General features: G+C 48.6%; 1 protein-coding gene across 3 annotated transcripts in view; it reads left to right on the top strand.

Moving 5' to 3' along the window:
- ARHGAP39 (Rho GTPase activating protein 39) overlaps nt 1-19,426 on the top strand; it is a 430,201-nt gene that overhangs the window by 292,933 nt on the left and 117,842 nt on the right. For 2 of the 3 annotated variants that reach the window (XM_038392930.2, XM_038392929.2), the window contains one exon: nt 13,866-13,958. The exons of the other annotated variant lie outside the window; for it this stretch is intronic. In XM_038392930.2, the coding sequence (XP_038248858.1) occupies nt 13,866-13,958 (93 nt within the window). The remainder of the gene's footprint in view (nt 1-13,865; nt 13,959-19,426) is intronic. 3 annotated transcript variants of the gene reach the window in all.

The raw sequence follows: 19,426 nt of genomic DNA, 5'->3' as shown, positions 1-19,426 counted from the left end.
ATGCATCCGATGAAGTGAGCTATAGCTCACGAAATCTTATGCTTAAATAAATTTGTTAGTCTCTAAAGTGCCACAAGTATGCCTTTTCTTTTTGTCCTATGATGGCTACTCTTCGATCCCTGATTGTAATTTTCCCAAGGGCCTGATAACCTGGACCTTAGAAAGTCCTGTCCCTCTCAGCTGTTTCCCAAGAATCTCACCCCACCCCGTAAGCAGTTTCAACTCCTTCCCAACCTCTCTCACAGTGCCTCTTTCTGCCTGAGTTGCAGCCTTTTCTCCCAGCTGCTGCTAGTCAAATAATTAGCCTCAGGTGGGGGAAGCTGTTCTGTCCATTAACTCCTTTGTGGCTGTTGCTGTGTAGGGTTTATACACCCCATCACCATGCCCCAGTCCTGCAAGCCCAGCAGCTGCAGAGCTCCCACTGACCCGAGCTCTCCAGGACCTGGCCCCTGGCTGTAAACAGACTGAAAATGAAGGTAGTTGTTGATAGTCATCCCATCCCCCTGTCTCCCTTAGCCACCCTATAGCCAAACTCACGGTACACACAGCGTGATCAGAGCATGGGATTAGGCATGAAGAGACCCATATTCTATTCCTGGCTCTGTGCCTAACTTTATATGCAAATGCAGTATAGTCCTAATCAGTAATATATATAACAGGTACTTCAAAGGGGCCAGTTTCTCAAAGCTAAAAATAATCATGAGCAAAATTGAATGGGAGATAAATACAAACATATGGGGAGACAGTATTCTGGAGTGATGTGACACTGAAAAGGATTTAGGAGAAAAGGTAGATAACCAGTTGAACATGAGATCCCAATGTGAGGCTGTGGCTAAGAGGGCAAATGTAATCCTTAGATTTTGAAGCAGGGGAATATTGAATAGGAATAGGGAGGTGGTGTTACCTCTATATATGGCATTAGTGAGACCATTACTGGAATAATGTGTCCAATTCTGGAGTCCACACTACAAGAAAGATTTGAGATCTGGAAAACCTGCCTTATAGTGAGAGACTAAAGAAGCTCAGTCTATTTAGTTAGTTTTTCCAAGAGAAAAGGGTAAGAGATAACTTGATCATGGTCTAAAAATACCTACATGGAGAAGAAATTGCTGATAGTAGATGGCTCTTTAATCTAGCAGAAAAATCCAATGGTTGGAAGCTGATGCTAGACAGATGTAGGTTAGAAATAAAGCACACATTTTTAACAGTGAAGGTGGTTAACCATTGGAACAACTTAGGGATGTGATGGATTCTCTGTAACTTGAAGTCTTTAAATCAAGACCAGTTGTCTTTCTAAAAGTTGGGCTATCAGAATTACGGCCTTAAGATAGACATTACTGGGCGAGGTTCTCTGACCTGTGTTATGCAGGAGTTTAGACTATATGATCTTAATACAGTCCCTTCCAGCCTTAAAATCTTTGTGTTTTCTCACCTATAAAACGAGGGTAATGATATGGACCTAGGTCACAGGGGAGCCAAGAGATTAAGTGTTTGCGGAGCATTTTGAGATCCTTTGCTTGAAGGTGCTATAGACACACCAAGTACTGTACTATGAATAATGCATTCTCATAAAGCAGTCTCTTGGGCCTGTTGTTCTAGTTTCTCTTTCCTGACCTCCCTCCAATTTACAGGCACCTCTTTGGCACGGAGATGCTATTCCGGTGCAAAACATAGGATTCTGGGTGCTGAATCACTAGGGCCAACAGATAAGAACTCTCCTCTCCCTTGCTTCCTGTCCTGCTGCCTCTGCAATACAAGAGAGACTGGCTTGGATCAACAAAAAGAAAAGGAGGACTTGTGGCACCTTAGAGACTAACAAATTTATTTGAGCATAAGCTTTCGTGAGCTACAGCTCACTTCATCGGATGCATGCAGAGGAAAATACAGTGGGGAGATTTATATACACAGAGAACATGGAAAAAATGGGTGTTACCATACACACTGTAACCAGAGTGATCACTTAAGGTGAGCTATTATCAGCAGGAGAGCGGGGGGGGGGACCTTTTGTAGTGATAATCAAGGTGGGCCATTTTCAGCAGTTGACAAGAACGTGTGAGGAACAGTGGGGGGGGAAATGTAATCGAATGACCAAAGAGATTGAAGTGTTCTCCGACTGGTTTTTGAATGTTATACTTCTTGACGTCTGATTGTGTCTATTTATTCTTTTACGTAGAGACTGTCCAGTTTGACCAATGTACATGGCAGAGGGGCATTGCTGGCACATGATGGCATATATCACATTGGTAGATGCGCAGGTGAAGGAGCCTCTGATAGTGTGGCTGATGTGATTAGGCCCTATGACGGTGTCCCCTGAATAGATATGTGAACAGAGTTGGCAACGGGCTTTGTTGCAAGGATAGGTTCCTGAGTTAGTGGTTCTGTTTAGAGCCCTCTAAGGAAAGGGTGGGCAAACTTTTTGGCCCGAGGGCTACATCTGAGTGGGGAAAGTGCATGCAGGGCCATGAATGTAGGGCTGGGACAGGGGGTTGGAGTGCGGGAGGGATTGCAGGGTGTGGGAGGGGGTGCAGTGTGCTGGAAGGGGCTCAAGGCAAGGAGTTGGGGCGGAGGAGGGGTGCAGGGTGTACGGGGGTGCTCAGGGAAGAGGGTTGGGATGCCGGAGGGGTGCGGGGTCAGCAGTTAGGTGGGGGGACAGGATGCAGGAGGAGTTCAAGGTGTGGGCTCTGGCCCAGCACTGCTTACCTGGAGCGGCTCTGGGGTGGAACAGCTCTGTCCGCTGCCCTATCCTGTTGGTGCCTCCTCTGAAACTCTCTGGTCACTCGATTACAGATCTAAAAGTGGCAATTCTTCAACTAAAAAACTTCAAAAACAGACTCCAATGAGAGACTGCTGAATTTGAATTAATTTGCAAACTGGATACAATTAATTTAGGCTTGAATAGAGACTGGGAGTTGATGGGTCATTATACAAAGTAAAACTATTTCCCCGTGTTTATTCCCCTCCCCCTCCCACACACACACTGTTCCTCAGACGTTCTTGTCAACTGCTGGAAATGGCCCACCTTGATTATCACTGCAAAAGGTTTCCCGCCCCACCCCAGCTCTCCTGCTGGTAATAGCTCACCTTACCTGATCACTCTTGTTACAGTGTGTATGGTAACACCCATTGTTTCATGTTCTCTGTGTATATATATATATCTCCCTACTGTATTTTCCACTGCATGCATCCGATGAAGTGAGCTATAGCTCACGAAAGCTTATGCTCAAATAAATTTGTTAGTCTCTAAGGTGCCACAAGTCCTCCTTTTCTTTTTTCAAAGTAGCAGCTGTGTTAGTCTGTGTTAGCTCACTTCATCGGATGCTGTAGCTCACGAAAGCTTATGCTCAAATAAATCTGTTAGTCTCTAAGGTGCCACAAGTCCTCCTTTCCTTTTCTTTTTGCGGATACAGACTAACACGGGTGCTATTCTGAAACCTGGCTTGGATCAGAAGGGTCTATTCTGGCAATATGTGATGTCTGTAACTATCCCCAAATTTCAGAGTAGCAGCCGTATTAGTCTGTATCCGTAAAAAGAAAAGGAGTACTTGTGGCACCTTAGAGACTAACAAATTTATTAGAGCATAAGCTTTCGTGAGCTACAGCTCATTTCATCAGGTGCATACAGTGGAAAATATAGTGGAGATATTTTATATCTAAGCCTAGGGAGCATTTAATCGCTTTCCCTTGAAATGTTCCTTGCCATCGTGATTGCAGACATTAATTAAACAAGAACATTCCTGGAGTTAGAAAGCAATAAATGGCTTTCACACTGAGCACAGCTGATAAATCTGAGACCTGGTTTGCAAGCATCCGCTGACTCACTGTGATTGTTACTGGTTTTGAGCAAAGAGGCCTGGGGAGTTTTAACCTTCACCATTGGCTCATTAAGCCATTTGTTATGGTGTCATACACAGACATCCAGCGGGATTGGTTGATGATCAGAAGGGGGAAAATGGGGTGGTCCTCATGGTTCCAAACTTCCTCCCAGGGATCAGAGCTAGGGTAGTTCTGTGCTTCGTAATACATGGAGCTGCAGTTCATCCTGCTCCGAGGGCAGAGTATTCAGAGGTCGCTCAGTGATTTGTAAAGTGCAGTTATTTCAACTTGAGGGGGTGGATGCAGACGGTCCCAAAACGCTGCACTGGGATTGAGGCAGAGGCAAAAGACGAGCAGGCAAAAGTTCAGGTACACACATAGCCGTTGTCAGTGTCGGTGAGTCCAGCTAGGCCAGTATCCGAGTTGCTGCAGGGAGCAGTACTCAGTACTGTACATTTGGTGGTGGGAAGCATCCTCATCCCCGAGCATGGGATTTGATTACCATTATCTTCGCGCCATAGGCACACTTGGACACCTTAGAAATACACCCTCATGCTATCTGAGTACTGTTTGCAACATTTAATTAAAAGAAAATGCTTCCCAAGCTGGGCCCCTGCTTTGTTGGAGGAGATTGTTTGTGAGCTAGAGATTATTTTATAGGGTGCATCTACACAGCAGCTGATAAGCTGTAGTTCCCAGCCCAGGGAGACTTAACACACTAAAAATAGCAGTGTGGCTGTGGCTGCATAGTCAACAACTCAGGCTGGCCACCCTAGGATCTCTGATGGGTCGTACTTGTGTGGCTAGACCCAGCCACTGTGGCCACACTGGTATTTTTAGCACACTAGGTTGAGCACCGTTGGTGTGTGTACGTCTCCCGGAGCTGGGAATTACATCTACAGCTGCAGTACAGACATCACCTTAGAGCAGGGGTGGGCAAACTACGGCTCGTGGGCCGGATACAGCCCATCAGGACTTTGGATTCGGCCCGCAGGACTGCAACCCCCGCAGTGCTGCGGGCCCCGTGCCGCTCCTGGAAGCGGCCGGCACCATGTTCCTGCGGGGACTGGGGGGGGGAACAGAGGGCTCCATGTGCTGCCCTCGCCTGCAGGCACCACCCCCTGCAGCTCCCATTGGCCGGGAATAGGGAACCGCGGCTAATGGGAGCTTCAGAGAAGGCACCCACAGGATAGGGCACAGCACAGAGCTGTTCCACCCCACAGCCGCTCCAGGTAAGCAGTGCTGGGCCAGAGCCCACACCTTGAACCCCTCCTGCATCCTGTCCCCCCACCCCCCTGCTGACCCCGCACCCCTCCTGCACCCCAACCCTCTTCCCTGAGCACCCTCGTACACCCTGCACCCCTCCTCCGCCCCAACTCCTTGCCTTGAGCCCCTTCCAGCACACTGCACCCCCTCCCACACCCTGCACTCCCTCCCGCACTCCAACCCCCTGTCCCAGCCCTACATTCATGGCCCTGCATGCACTTTCCCCACTCAGATGTAGCCCTCGGGCCAAAAAGTTTGCCCACCCCTTCCTTAGAGGGCTCTATATTAATAAGAACAGCAGCTGCAATTACAAATGTGAGAATAAAATATCACAAGTTCCATCAAATCTCATGGCTTCAAGGCATGAGCTAATGGTCAGCTGGGGACAGGAAGAAATACCTCCACCATGGGACTGTACTGTACAGTTGGCCAGGTGCCCTATGGGGGAGGGAAGAAGAAACTCACCCTGTTTTGAAGAACTTGGTATAAGCCACTGCTCTGAAGGCAGCACACTGAACTAGATGCCCTGATCCAGTCGAGCTGCTCCTTATTTAACAATGTGATCAGGGCTGGATTTAGGGGCAGACAACCCAGGCAGCCTCCTGGGTGCTGGGCTCGGGGGCGCCGGGCTTGGGGCACTGTTTTTGTTGTTAGTGACAAAAGGGAAAATAGAACGTTTGAAGTAAAATGTTTCAGGTATGGCGAATGTGGCGTCATTTTTCACTAGCCTCCTAGAGTGTTCTGGACCTTTCTAGAATCTTGTGGAACCTTCCAGATTTTCTGAGAACTACATTCAACTTGAACCTTCTAGAATGTTGTCAGCCAGGCCCTCTGGGTATATAAGGAGCAGGACGTTACCTGTCAGTCAGTGAGATATAAGAACAAAGTGAAGTGAGAGCCCAGCTACAATATTATGAACCTTGTTTTATTGATAATACATTTCAGTTATTCTTAAAATTAAAAAGTTTCTATAAGCTTAGAGGAAACAAAATTTTTATTTGCTTATATATGGCATGAATAAATACAGATTTACTGATTTTAGCATGTAAATGTATCTTCTTATGTGACAGGGATAAGTCATGCATGCAAACTGTGCATCAAAGTTGTGAAATGGGCGACAAATGCAATAAAAAATTAAATTTGTTAGTCTCTAAGGTGCCACAAGTACTCCTTTTCTTTTTAATAAAAAATAAGGTATTCAAAAGCTTAATAAATGGAGAGGGAGGTGCCATTTGGTCTAGGGCTGGCCCTGAATGTGACTGATATTAATAGGAGACATATGACTAACTGGCTTCTTCATACTTTTAAGCGGCAGGGTGTTCCCCAGAAACTAGCTACCCCACAGCTAAAAAGTGCAGACTGAACTGCGTGGTAGGAGGAGCAGAACATGGCAAATACCAGAGAATTTAATAGGCAGTGTTCATGTTTGAACTAAAGGGGTTCAATAGGAGGAATCAAAATTTCATGGCAGAGGCTAGATTGGCATGTTAGCCAGGAGCCATGGAACCGTACCTATGTGATCGACATCACATGGGTCTTTGAAACAAAGCTGGGGCCTGTGGAGACACAGCCCTTGGCTGCAGACAATCAAGAGTAGAACCTCAAAGATACGAACACCAGAGTTACGGACTGACCGGTCCACTGGACACCAAATGAAACCGGAAGTAACCAATCAGGCAGCAGCAGAGGCCAAAAAAAAAAAAAAAAGTGCAAATACTGTCCTGTGCTTGTGGCACCTTAGAGACTAACAAATTTATTAGAGCATAAGCTTTCGTGAGCTACAGCTCAGAGCTGTAGCTCACAAAAGCTTATGCTCTAATAAATTTGTTAGTCTCTAAGGTGCCACAAGTACTCCTTTTCTTTTTGCGAATACAGACTAACACGGCTGCTACTCTGAAACCTGTCCTGTGCTTATATTGCATCTTAAAGGTAGGCACATCTGGGCTGCCTGTCCCCACCCCCATGCACGGGGCAGCCACTTACAGCAAGATGCTGGGGCTTCCAGCCCATGGCAGCCGGAGCCAGCCAGCAGAGCGGGAGCAGTGCTGGGGTCTGCCCCACCTTCACCCCTTCCCCCTCACCTTGCCAGGAGGGGGATCCGCTGTTTTTACCTCCTTCTCTGGGAGGGGAACACGCTGTTTTCACACACACACCCCTATCAGGAGGGGGACAAGCTTGCAAACTCATGCTGAGGCTGAGTAGGGAGCTCAGCTGCTGCTGAAGCCTGGGCTGGAGCATCAGCTGCTGGATCTGGAGCCCGAACTGCGCTTTGTTCAGAGTTATGAACATTTCAGAGTTACGGACACGCTCCATTCCCGAGGGCTCCATAACTCTGCGGTTCTACTGTATACGCTAGTTTAGTGCATGTGATCCTGTCTCCCTCTAGTAGCTGTCTCCAGAGTCTCTGACAGCCTACTGCTTGCTGCCCACTAGGGGAGTTGCTCCTTCTGTTTAAGTGGGTAGGATATTGTGCTTTGGTGTTGAAAGTCCCAGGTTCAGGCTCCACTGACGATCCTGTTGTTTGCATGTATGAGGCCTCAGTTCGCTACCCAAAGCTCAGTCACGCACGCCGCTTGGATCGTGATGGAGCATTACAGGTCTGTGCCGGCTGCAGTCCCTCATTAACCACGACGCGGCCAGGGGCTGCATTGTGATAGTTGGCTGCATTTGACTTCTACGTGCGCTGCCCACTGGCCTTCCCTGGTTGAAACTGCAGTAGTGTGTGTCCCATGCAGTGTTCCATGCATCGTGGACCCCTCCCCTCCTCTGCAGGACTGTGCTGGGCAAGTGCCTTCCCCTGGCAGGAGCTGCCCTTGAAGAGGCCAGGCCACTAGTTTGTGCTCTCAGGGCAGGCTCTAGAGAAGACAAACTCCAGCATGCATGTTTGTATACCCTCTAGTGTCTGCTCCTCCTCCAGGAAGTGCACTGGACCATGCTTCACTGGCATGGGGCCTATGAGGGATGGAGAGCAACATACCCCTGTCATGTCATACTTTGCAGACAGGGAAGCTGAGGCAAAGAAGCAAAATCAGTTGCCTGAGCCCATGCAGTGAGTTCGTGGCAGAACCAGGCCTGAACTCAGGAGTTGCCTGTCCTGGGCAGAGACCATTAGACCTGGCTGCCTCTCTCAATGGCTTCAGCAACAGTCCGCGGCCTGCTGGGCAAATGTCATGCCATCGCCCCTGAAGCCTGGTTTCCAGCACAGGAGTTGACTAGACAAGTCATTAGGCTAGTCCCCGTGCTGCTCTCTCAGGGAGCCTTGTGTCCATGGGCCTGGTTATCATTAGGGCATCTGAGGTTTGGCTTTAATTGATAAACACCAGTAAAACACCCTGATACCAAAAAAAGGGGAGAAATAAATGGGTATTTATCCAACAAACAGTGGTTATTTGTATCTACAGGCTTGTCTGTGCCGAGCAGTAAGACTACGGGGGTGTGATTTCTAAAATGCACTAATGTGTTGCATATTAGTTTGTCCCTGTAGACCCTGTTGGTGAACACGAAAGGTTCCCTAGTGCACTTAGATGTAGTGCTGTGTGAAACTGTACTACGTTAAAGTGCACTAGGAAATGTTACACAGAGATTACTCATTATGGTACATACAGAGGGAGAGCCCGCCTAAATCCTGGTCTTTGGACATCTGCGCAAACCTCAAAATCTGCTAAAAATAAACCTGAAAAAATGAAATGAATAAACTCCAGAAAACAGAAGCCCTAGTAATAACGGTGCACTGTCAATGACTCCCAGGCAAAGGCATATGTATGCTAATCCCATGATACCTTCATGGGAGCAGAGCTTGTCCATCGGGCTAAGGCTGTGAGCCATCATGTAGGCAGTGACTGGGATGGTGGGGGACAGAAGCGCCAGCCCCTGAGACCCAACATACAGTTCTTTGTCAGCCTAGATCTGCACCCACGGGTGCAGCCTGGTATCTGATCCCAGGGCATGAAGGACCATGGCTGCATGGCCGCCCCAGAGCCCAGCCTGCTGGCTGATGGACACAGTGGCATGACCACAGTCCCACAGAGGATGCGAGTTCAGCTGACACAGGTGGAGGTGAGATGCTGCAGTTACAGCCTTGTGTGTAGGGGAGAGATGGGATTGGGGGTGGGGAGGAAACAGGTAAATTGTAGCCCTAGAGCGAAGGGAATTGGTGGGATAGGAGAAGCTTGAGACTTTGCCTAGGATCAGCCTTCAGCTTGGAGAGAGGTCTGGCTAGAGCCCCTGCTCAGATCATGGGCACACTCTTTACCCTCCCTCTCTCCCCTGGTTCTAGCGCTATGGATAGCGCCACATGTGTGCTAAAATAATCCTGAGCTAGCCTGGAGGAAGGGTGGTGTCGTGATTAAAGCACAACCCTAGGCTTCAGGACTCCTGAGTTCTGTCCCAGCTCTGTCCCAGGCTCAGATTGTGACTCAGGGCAGGCCCTGCCTTTCACAGTCCCTCACTTTCTAGTCCAGGGAAGCTGTGAGGCTCAGTTTGTTAATGGACTGAGGATTTGAGAAGCTCAGGCAGAAGGTGTTAGAGGCAACCAGTGTGTCATTGCCTTCCCTGCATTCTGCCATGCTCCCTGCTTCTGTTAAATTCTGGGCCCCAAACATCTTCCCCCTCCTTGTTCATGCTGCTACGTGGCTGATGCCTGCTTCACTTGACACACAACCCTTGTCTGGCTTAGCCACGTACCTGGGCAGAAACGAGATCTGTGCCTTGTCCATCATCCAGCTCCAAGAAGACGCAGAGGGTCACTGTGCATGCTGACCAGGCTAGCAAGTGTGTGGAGCGTAGTGCAGTCCAGTGCTTGGCAGTACTTCTCTCGTGTTTTCTAGGCCCAAACTTTAGGTGCCAATGATTTCACACTGGAGCCAGCAATGGAGGCCCAAGTAGGGTGCCCCCGCCGGGCCGCTGCCTGGGGGCCCTCACTGGTCGCTCCACGGCCAGTGGGGGTGTTGGTGGTTTGAACTCTGTAATTCCCTGGGGATGGCAAGGCACACAGATACTGCAGGAGTGGGGGCCAGAGATAGATGGGCCAAACTGGACACAGGGCCCATCACTGGGAAGCCACGTAAAGCCAGCTGCTTATTGAGAACTCCAGTGGAGTAATACAGGAATGCTCATTTCTGTGTATTCAGTCCGCAAGGACAGGCTGTCCTGCTACCTGCAATGGAGCTGCTAGCAACTGGCACCCAGGCGGGTTCAGTCAGAGCCATCCTTGCTCACCAGCTGTGCAAGGGATCCCTCAGCTTGTCCCCAGGAGCCTGTAGTTCCCCCTCCTCTCCCCACTGCTGTCTTTGGAGTGCCCCGGTTCCATTCCACCAGCCTGAGCTGATTTCCTGCAGCGCTGGCATCTGAGCCGATGTAGCACTGAGGGAAACGAGATGCTCGCGAGGCTGTTGTCAAAAAGGCAGTCTCTTGCGGTGCTGCAGGCAGCCATGGGACTGTGGTGAAACGTAACAGCTTAAACCTGGACCCTGGGCTGGGGAACATGGGCTCTGATGGGCACCAGGACCCAGCCAAGCCTTACACCTCATTTGCTCCTTGTCTAAGCAGGCAAGGGCTGCAGTGGGATTTCTGGGCCCATGGGCTGCCCCCACCATATGACCCAGGGCATGTGCTGGGGGCAATCCCCACAGGATATTTCCTTCTCTTCTCTGTGTCTGGGAGCCACCATCCTCTGCTGGAGGCTGTTAGGCTGTGCTTGGCCTAACACAGTGGAGTAACAGCATCAATAGTATGTAATGTCGCAGGTACACAGCACTTCCCACCTTCACTGAGCAGGAGGCCTTTTCCCATGACGTCACGTCCATTCCCCTGCCCATACGGGGAGTGCTCCCCCCTGGGCTAGGCTAGGGGTTTCTCCAGTTTTAATTAAAAGTAAAGGAACTCCCAGCCCTTGCCTTGGGAAATGATTCCGGAGTCTGATCCACCTCAAGGCTGGGAGAGCTTTCTTCATATTCAACCTTTCTCTGTTTGCTTCCATTACTCCTCATTATGACCCCGCCCTTTGTGTGTTACAGTTGCTTAGCCCCACTGTGGAGTTAGCTCTTTTAATCTCTCCTCATGAATCAGTCCCTCCAGCCCCTTGATCACTTCCCTTGTTCTCTGACTTTCTTCTGATTTGTCAATGCCATTTAAAGCCCTTTGCAAAGAGTTACCCTCGCAAGCCCTTTGGTAGCTGGTCAGTATCATTGTTCCCATTTTTCAGATGGGGAAACTGAGGCTCAGAGAGAGGAAGGGACTTGGCCAAAGCCAGAGGGAATTGGCATTAGAGCCTGGGTTGGAACACAGGAGTTCCTGCCTCCCTGCTCTGTGCTCACAGCATTAGATGAAGCTGACTCTCTCAATGCCTCCTCCCCTGCACCCAACTTGAGCAACAACCCCAGCCTTTTGATCAAGAGTCCTAAGTCAGGGTCTCTGGCACAGGGATTGGCACCCTGTGGGCTGGCCCCAGTGATTTTCAAAGAGTTGCTTGTCATTGTGAGGCTTGTGTCACTGGGTTGTGGTCCCAGCAAAGCTGTGCTCCTGCCCCCACTCTGCTCTGAGCAGGATGCATTGGTGGGGATGGAGTGCAAATAGCCTCAGGAAAGGAAAAAGAGCCTCCCAGGCAATGACCGCTCCCCTTGCTGCACTGAGAACTCCATCAGCTGACTTCAGGGACACAAATCCATGTCCACTGCTCACTACTCCTGTGAGCTTCACAGAGCCATCCCAGCTCTGAGAGGGAGACTAGAGTCTATCCCAGCTCATGCACCACCAGAACTGTAGCTCACGAAAGCTTATGCTCAAATAAATTTGTTAGTCTCTAAGGTGCCAAAAGTCCTCCTTTTCTTTTTTACAGGAATCAACTATGCATTGGACCGTCCATCCTTGCGGAACACTAATGGGGTTGGTCACATGTAGCAAATGAAGTTTGGAGACAATGGGGTTTTGCAGGTGTAGCTCAGAGCAGCTTTTGGCCCATAAAGAGTTTATTACCATGGATGATGCATGAGCCAAAACAAACCCAGCTTGCTCTCAGACCCTACAGGTTGTGTATGACCATATCGTAAGAGATGATAAACCTGGAATCCCCCAGTGCAACGTGGACACTTTTAACCTATGTAATAAAGTCAGGCCTAGACATGTGGCAGCGGAGGTGGGCTACCATTTTCCTCTGGATGCACAAAAGCTAGGGTGGCATGGGCTTGGTGGATCTATGCCCCTGGGCACATTGTGGGCAGGGTATTTAAAGGCCTCATGGCACATGCAGGAGTGGATCTCTCATGGTGAATCTCCATGTTGTTAAGTATGCCATGTGTATGCTAACAGCGTATATTGGTGAGTGCACAGTACCACAGGAGTCAGAGTCAGCCACCAGACCTTCATGTGTGGGTCTCTGAGGCTGTTCTCCACTTTAAATACGTAACTTTTATATACATCAGAATACATGCACGCATGCACCCACCCACACACACTGTCACTCTTCCTAGGCTGACCTGTAACCGGCAGATGAAGCTCATTTCATTAAGTTGCCTTGGTCAATGCTGGATTGTGGCACTGCCTGTCCCACCTACGAAAGCCAGTGTCTAACATCAGCCTCTGTTTTCCTTCTGACCCCAGGAGGAAAAGGCTGGTCCCAGGCCCAACAGCTTACTATTGTTTTATTATGGTTCCTTTATTTTTTCCCCATGTCATTTTATGTTAACAGGAGCCATGTTTTCAAATCCACCGGCGTTAGATCTTTCTGATGCAATGTTAAGGTCCTGTCCCATTCTGGTCACTGAAGATCTCATGGAACTTTTCTGCACGGGCAGGGGTTTCAACCCTGGTGTCCTGACCAAATCCCAGATTGGATAGTTACGTTCTTCCAGCCTCGGTTCCCCTGCAGTTTCAACAGGAGGAGTTAATCTTTTCTTACACTTTTGAAAACCTGTTGTGTTAGTGAGGAGTGGCTGCTGCTTTCCACTCCAGAGTGCTGCAGTTCAGCAATTCCTTCATATTCTGAAGGAACCTGAGAGACTTGATATCAAGCTCTCCATAAATGTAAGATTGTAAGAAGCAGCATTTGTGCACGGAGTGCAGGAACAGGTTAGGATTTTAGTGGCAGAGAGGTGTAGGGACTTGCCCAAAATCACACTGTGAGCCAGTGGCAGGGCTGGGAATAGGTCCCGGAGCTGCTGGGGTCCAGCTTTGTGCCTGGACCAAGTGCAGCAGCAGCTGTTTAACCACACACACAACAAATGCAGCATGACAATCTGAGGCAGGGAGTGAGACTGCAGGGGGAATTGAGGCCAGCAGAACATAATGACCTGAGCAAGACAGACAGACTGAAATGTTCTAACTCAAGGGTCTGAAGCTAGGCACTCCACAAAAGTGATTATAAATCAGGTGAGACTGATTTTCAAAGGTGCCGAACACCCACAGCCGCCAGCACAGGCAAGAGGGGCTGCTGATGCTCAGCACCTTTGAAAATCAGACCGTGTCTATTGAGATGCGTGATGTCAGACACTCAAGTTCGAAGATGTTGGTCGTAGGCCCGGATTCTGCTCACAGCCTGGCACAGTGGAGGGAGAGCAGAACCTGGCTGATGTGGCTTAATGTGACTGTGCTGAACGTCACCGACAACTTATAGACAATTCGCTGATGTGTCCATCTGCCCTCCCCGTTCCAAAGGGACCTAAACAAACGCCAGGCTCTTCTGAGAATGCCTCGCTGTGCTGCTGGCTTTGAAAACAGGGCTCTCTGCGCGTTAAGCCACTTTCTCTTTTGTGTTCCATTCTGTTGTCCTCATCGTTTTGTTTGTTTCTCAGTGACTCAGCACATTAAAGAGCTCCTGGAAAGGAACAGTAAGAAGAAATCCAAATTGAGAAAGAAACCCAAGCCCTATATCGAAGAGCATGATGGTAGGGTCCATGTCACCGTTCATTTAGCGCCTTCCTGTCTTAGACATAGTAGCAAACCTGCTTTTTTTCAGCCTCTTTCCCTCCACCTCCACTTTGGTCCTGTCCATCCTCTAAACTGTTCATTTGGGCTGTGCCTGCACTAGGGATGAGACATGTTTGTGAGGCCTCCTGGGGCCTGCCTCTACTATGACTTGGACTACTATGGTGTGGATGGGGGCCAAATGAGGATCAAAGTGGCTTTGGAGAGCGTGACTGGCCATGGAGCTGCTCTCTGCACTGGGTGTCAAGCCCAGTTTCGCTTTACCGTGGGGAGTCCTGTCTGAGATCCAGCATCAACCCCTGTCCATCCCTAGTGCAGACAGGGCCTGTGCTTCGCTCAGTAGCATTTACAGAATTTGGGCAGGGTTGGCAGTGGTGGGAAATATCCTGGTAACCAAAGGTGCCTTCAGAAGCATTGGTGGCTGCGACGGATGCAGTGACTGGGAAAGGGATGAATCACTGTGAATCCGCAGCAGCAGCATTAATGAGTCCCCAGTGTGGGCTCAGCTGGCTTTTCAGCATCCGCCTTGGAGCTGAGTCACCAAGCAGACTGTCCGTGTAAATTGCCTGAAGATTTTTACAGCTATGATGTTGCTGGGATCTTCACCTTGTACCTGTTTGAATAGGTTTAGTTATTTATTGTAATGTACCAATTAGTAGAGGTGGGGTCAGAGGGTAATTAACCAGAGCCAGTTAAAGAAATGACTTAGATTTCCTTGTTTGCTGATAGATTAGCCTGATGTAGGGGTGGTTGGCTTTTATACTGCAAACATACATGGAGGGATGTGGGAAGGGAGGCACGAAGAAGATGTGGAAAGTGCTGCTCACTCTCTGTGGCCTGACAAGACATGGAGAGGATTTTTTTAAAAGGGGGAACCTACCTGATGTTTTAATGCTGAGAAATGGGTATTAAAAAGGTAAGTGTTTGGGACAGATAAATTATCTCTGTCAGATATCCTCCGAGCCAGCGTGTGCTGCTGATGAAGCAGTAAAGGGTGGGGCGGGAGTGCACATGTGGGTGAGGGAGAGCGAGCAAGCTAGCTAGCTAATTATAACATTTCACTACAGTGGAATCTAAAGACAGCCCCTGTCTGTCTTGCTTTAATGACAAGAGCAGTGTTACAATGCTAAGTCTGAGGGGGAGCAACACTACCAGCCACACTCCTTTCCAACCCAGAGAAACTGCCCCCTTGAGTTCTGATCTTCCCCTTCTGTGATAGGGCTAACTCTCACGCCCCAGCCCATCTCTCCAGCAGGCCGGCAGTAATGCCAGAGACAGATTAGCTGCATGGGAGACACACCAGTGCCTGCACCAACACAACATCCTGCATCTTGCCACAGGTGTTACAGACAGGGCAATCTTCACAGCAGGGGGCTGGGATCATTCAGTGATGGAGTTTCTGAGTGGGTGTGGTTCATCTCATGGGCCTCTGAGCCTTTCCCAGCATGGCACACTTTTTTAACCTCTGACAAAGTGCTGCCACAACTGGACTCATCGTTGGGTTGCCTTAACCAGTTGTGAGCAAACGGTAACTTGTTTGTGCAGCAGCAGGATTTGTTCTTAACTGCCCTGCCCATATATGGAGCCATTAGAAACCAACGCGGGACCTGCGGTGCTAGGGAAATGCCCTGTTGTGTAAAATTCCAGCACCTAGCCAGTGGCCAAAGGTCAGCAGAGTCAGATGGAGCGCAGCAAATGGATGGCCCTTCAGCTCAGTGTTAACCCAGCTCAGTAGGTGCAAGGAGTTGGCAGTTCCTGGGGTCTGAAAGCCAAAGGGGAGTTTAACTTTCATCACCACTTCCCCAGCACCACTTTGAAAAGAAACAAAGTGAGTGCACTGAGCAGTGAGACTGATAAGCCATGAGCATACTGAATATCCAGAGTCATTATACCTCTGACCCAAAGCATTCCAAGGCGTGGTAAAACTTGACCGTGTGTGATATGCAACACTAAAATAGCTATATTGTAAAACGTCTGACTCCCCATGCAGTGCTACCGTTCTTAGTAATAGTTATATTGTCATGACCTGCAGAGGTCTCACTCAGGATTGGGTCCCTTGTGCTAGGTGCTATACAACACATATGAAGACGTGGCTTCGGGCTGATGTCTGGGGCAAAGAAGCATGATGGGATGAGGCTGTGGGTGGAGATGCATACCATCAAACAGACGCTAGTTTGAGATGCATAGGTATAGATGTTTGATTTTTTTTATCTTATCAATAGATGAAGTGCATGCTAGCTGTCCTCATCTGCCCTTCAAGCTGACTTTAATTGCCTGATTTCTTAAGGCCTCATGGCAGAAGCAGGGCTTATGGGAGGGATTGAAGGAGGATAGTAGAGGTGCTTTAAGGATCAGGGAGATTGTTCTGGGCATGGAGGATGGCGCATTATATCATGTTGTAATATTCAGTGGGCATCCCCTCCGATTCCTGATAGGGACTTTGGAACAGCCGTAGCGGTGGCTGTCTCCAGGGAGTCCATCCCATGCTTTACAATGAGCCCAGTGTGTGCTGTGTGGATCCCCATGCAATGCAGACATGGCCAATTCAAACTGATAGTCGTATCCTCACTAAGACAGGTTTCAGAGTAGCAGCCGTGTTGGTCTGTATTCGCAAAAAGAAAAGGAGTACTTGTGGCACCTTAGCGACTAACAAATTTATTTGAGCGTAAGCTTTCGTGAGCTACAGCTCACTTCATCGGATGCATTCAGTGGAAAATACAGTGGGGAGATGATTTATATACACAGAGAACGTGAAACAATGGGTATTATCATACACATTGTAAGGAGAGTGATCACTTAAGATGAGCTATGACCAGTAAGGGGGGGGAAGAAAGAAAAGCTTTTGTAATGATAATCAAGGTGGAACATTTCCAGCAGTGGGCAAGAACGTCTGAGGAACAGTGGAGGTTAAGGGGGGGAATAACATGGGGAAATAGTTTTACTTTGTGTAATCACCCATCCACTCCCAGTCTCTATTCAAGCCTAAATTAATTGTATCCAGTTTGCAAATTAATTCCAATTCAGCAGTCTCTCGTTGGAGTCTGTTTTTGAAGTTTTTTTGTTGAAGAATAGCCACTCTTAGGTCTGTAATCGAGTGACCAGAGAGATTGAAGTGTTCTCTGACTGTTTTTTGAATGTTATAATTCTTGACGTCTGATTTGTGTCCATTTATTCTTTTACGTAGAGACTGTCCAGTTTGACCAATGTACATGGCAGAGGGGCATTGCTGGCACATGATGGCATATATCACATTGGTAGATGCGCAGGTGAACGAGCCTCTGATAGTGTGGCTGATGTGATTAGGCCCTATGATGGTGTCTCCTGAATAGATATGTGGACAGAGTTGGCAATGGGCTTTGTTGCAAGGATAGGTTCCTGGGTTAGAGGTTCTGTTGTGTGGTGTGTGGTTGCTGGTGAGTATTTGCTTCAGATTGGGGGGCTGTCTGTAAGCAAGGACTAGCCTGTCTCCCAAGATCTGTGAGAGTGATGGGTCGTCCTTCAGGATAGGTTGTAGATCCTTGATGATGCGTTGGAGAGGTTTTAGTTGGGGGCTGAAGGTGATGGCTAGTGGCTTTCTGTTATTTTCTTTGTTAGGCCTGTCCTGTTGTAGGTGACTTCTGGGTACTCTTCTTGCTCTGTCAATCTGTTTCTTCATTTCAGCAGGTGAGTATTGTAGTTGTAAGAATGCTTGATAGAGATCTTGTAGGTGTTTGTCTCCGTCTGAGGGGTTGGAACAAATGCAGTTATATCGTAGAACTTGGCTGTAGACAATGGATCGTGTGGTGTGATCTGGGTGAAAGCTGGAGGCATGTAGGTAAGAATAGCGGTCAGTAGGTTTCCGGTATAGGGTGGTCTTTATGCGACCATCACTTATTAGCACCCTAGTGTCCAGGAAGTGGATCTCTTGTGTGGAGTGGTCCAGACTGAGGTTGATGGTGGGATGGAAATTGTTGAAATCATGGTGGAATTCCTCAAGGGCTTCTTTTCCATGGGTCCAGATGATGAAGATGTCATCAATGTAGCGCAAGTAGAGTAGGGGCGTTAGGGGACGAGAGCTGAGGAAGCGTTGTTCTAAGTCAGCCATAAAAATGTTGGCATACTGTGGGGCCATGCGGGTACCGATCGCAGTGCCGCTGATTTGAAGGTATAGATTGTCCCCAAATGTGAAATAGTTATGAGTGAGGACAAAGTCACAAAGTTCAGCCACCAGGTTAGCCATGACATTATCGGGGATACTGTTCCTGACGGCTTGTAGTCCATCTTTGTGTGGAATGTTGGTGTAGAGGCTTCTACATCCATAGTGGCCAGGATGGTGTTTTTAGGAAGATCACCAATGGATTGTAGTTTCCTCAGGAAGTCTCGAAGATAGCTGGGATTGCTGGTAGCGTAGGGCCTGAGGAGGGAGTCTACATAGCCAGACAATCCTGCTGTCAGGGTGCCAATGCCTGAGATGATGGGGTGTCCAGGATTTCCAGGTTTATGGATCTTAGGTAGCAGATAGAAAACCCCAGGTCGGGGTTCCAGGGATGTGTCTGTGCGGATTTGTTCTTGTGCTTTTTCCGGGAGTTTCTTGAGCAGATGGTGTAGTTTCTTTTGGTAACCCTCAGTGGGATCAGAGGGTAATGGCTTGTAGAAAGTGATGTTGGAGAACTGCCTGGTAGCCTCTTGTTCATTTTCCGACCTATTCATGATGACAACAGCACCTCCTTTGTCAGCCTTTTTGATTATGATGTCAGAGTTGTTTCTGAGGCTGTGGATGTTCTGCATGGCTGAGGTTATGGGGCAAGTGATGCTGCTTTTCCACAATTTCAGCCCTTGCACGTCGGCGGAAGCACTCTATGTAGAAGGATGTGGATAAATTGGAAAGAGTGCAACGAAGGGCAACGAAAATGATTAGGGGTCTAGAGCACATGACTTATGAGGAGAGGCTGAGGGAGCTGGGATTGTTTAGTCTGCAGAAGAGAAGAATGAGGGGGGATTTGATAGCTGCTTTCAACTACCTGAAAGGGGGTTTCAAAGAGGATGGCTCTAGACTGTTCTCAATGGTAGCAGATGACAGAACAAGGAGTAATGGTCTCAAGTTGCAATGGGGGAGGTTTAGATTGGATATTAGGAAAAACTTTTTCACTAAGAGGGTGGTGAAACACTGGAATGCGTTACCTAGGGAGGTGGTAGAATCTCCTTCCTTAGAGGTTTTTAAGGTCAGGCTTGACAAAGCCCTGGCTGGGATGATTTAACTGGGACTTGGTCCTGCTTTGAGCAGGGGGTTGGACTAGATGACCTTCTGGGGTCCCTTCCAACCCTGATATTCTATGATTCTATGATTCTAAGTCCAGTCTGTTGTTTCAACCTTCAGGAGGAGTCCACCCAGAATCCTTCTTTTTGTAGTGTTGGTAGGAAGGTCTCTGTGGGTTAGTATGTTGTTCAG

Source organism: Dermochelys coriacea, chromosome 2 (genome assembly GCF_009764565.3).
Source record: "Dermochelys coriacea isolate rDerCor1 chromosome 2, rDerCor1.pri.v4, whole genome shotgun sequence".
In the NCBI taxonomy this organism is placed as follows: domain Eukaryota; kingdom Metazoa; phylum Chordata; order Testudines; family Dermochelyidae; genus Dermochelys; species Dermochelys coriacea.
The sequence above is the reverse complement of the archived record's forward strand: the minus strand, read 5'-3'. Positions and strand labels throughout refer to the sequence as shown.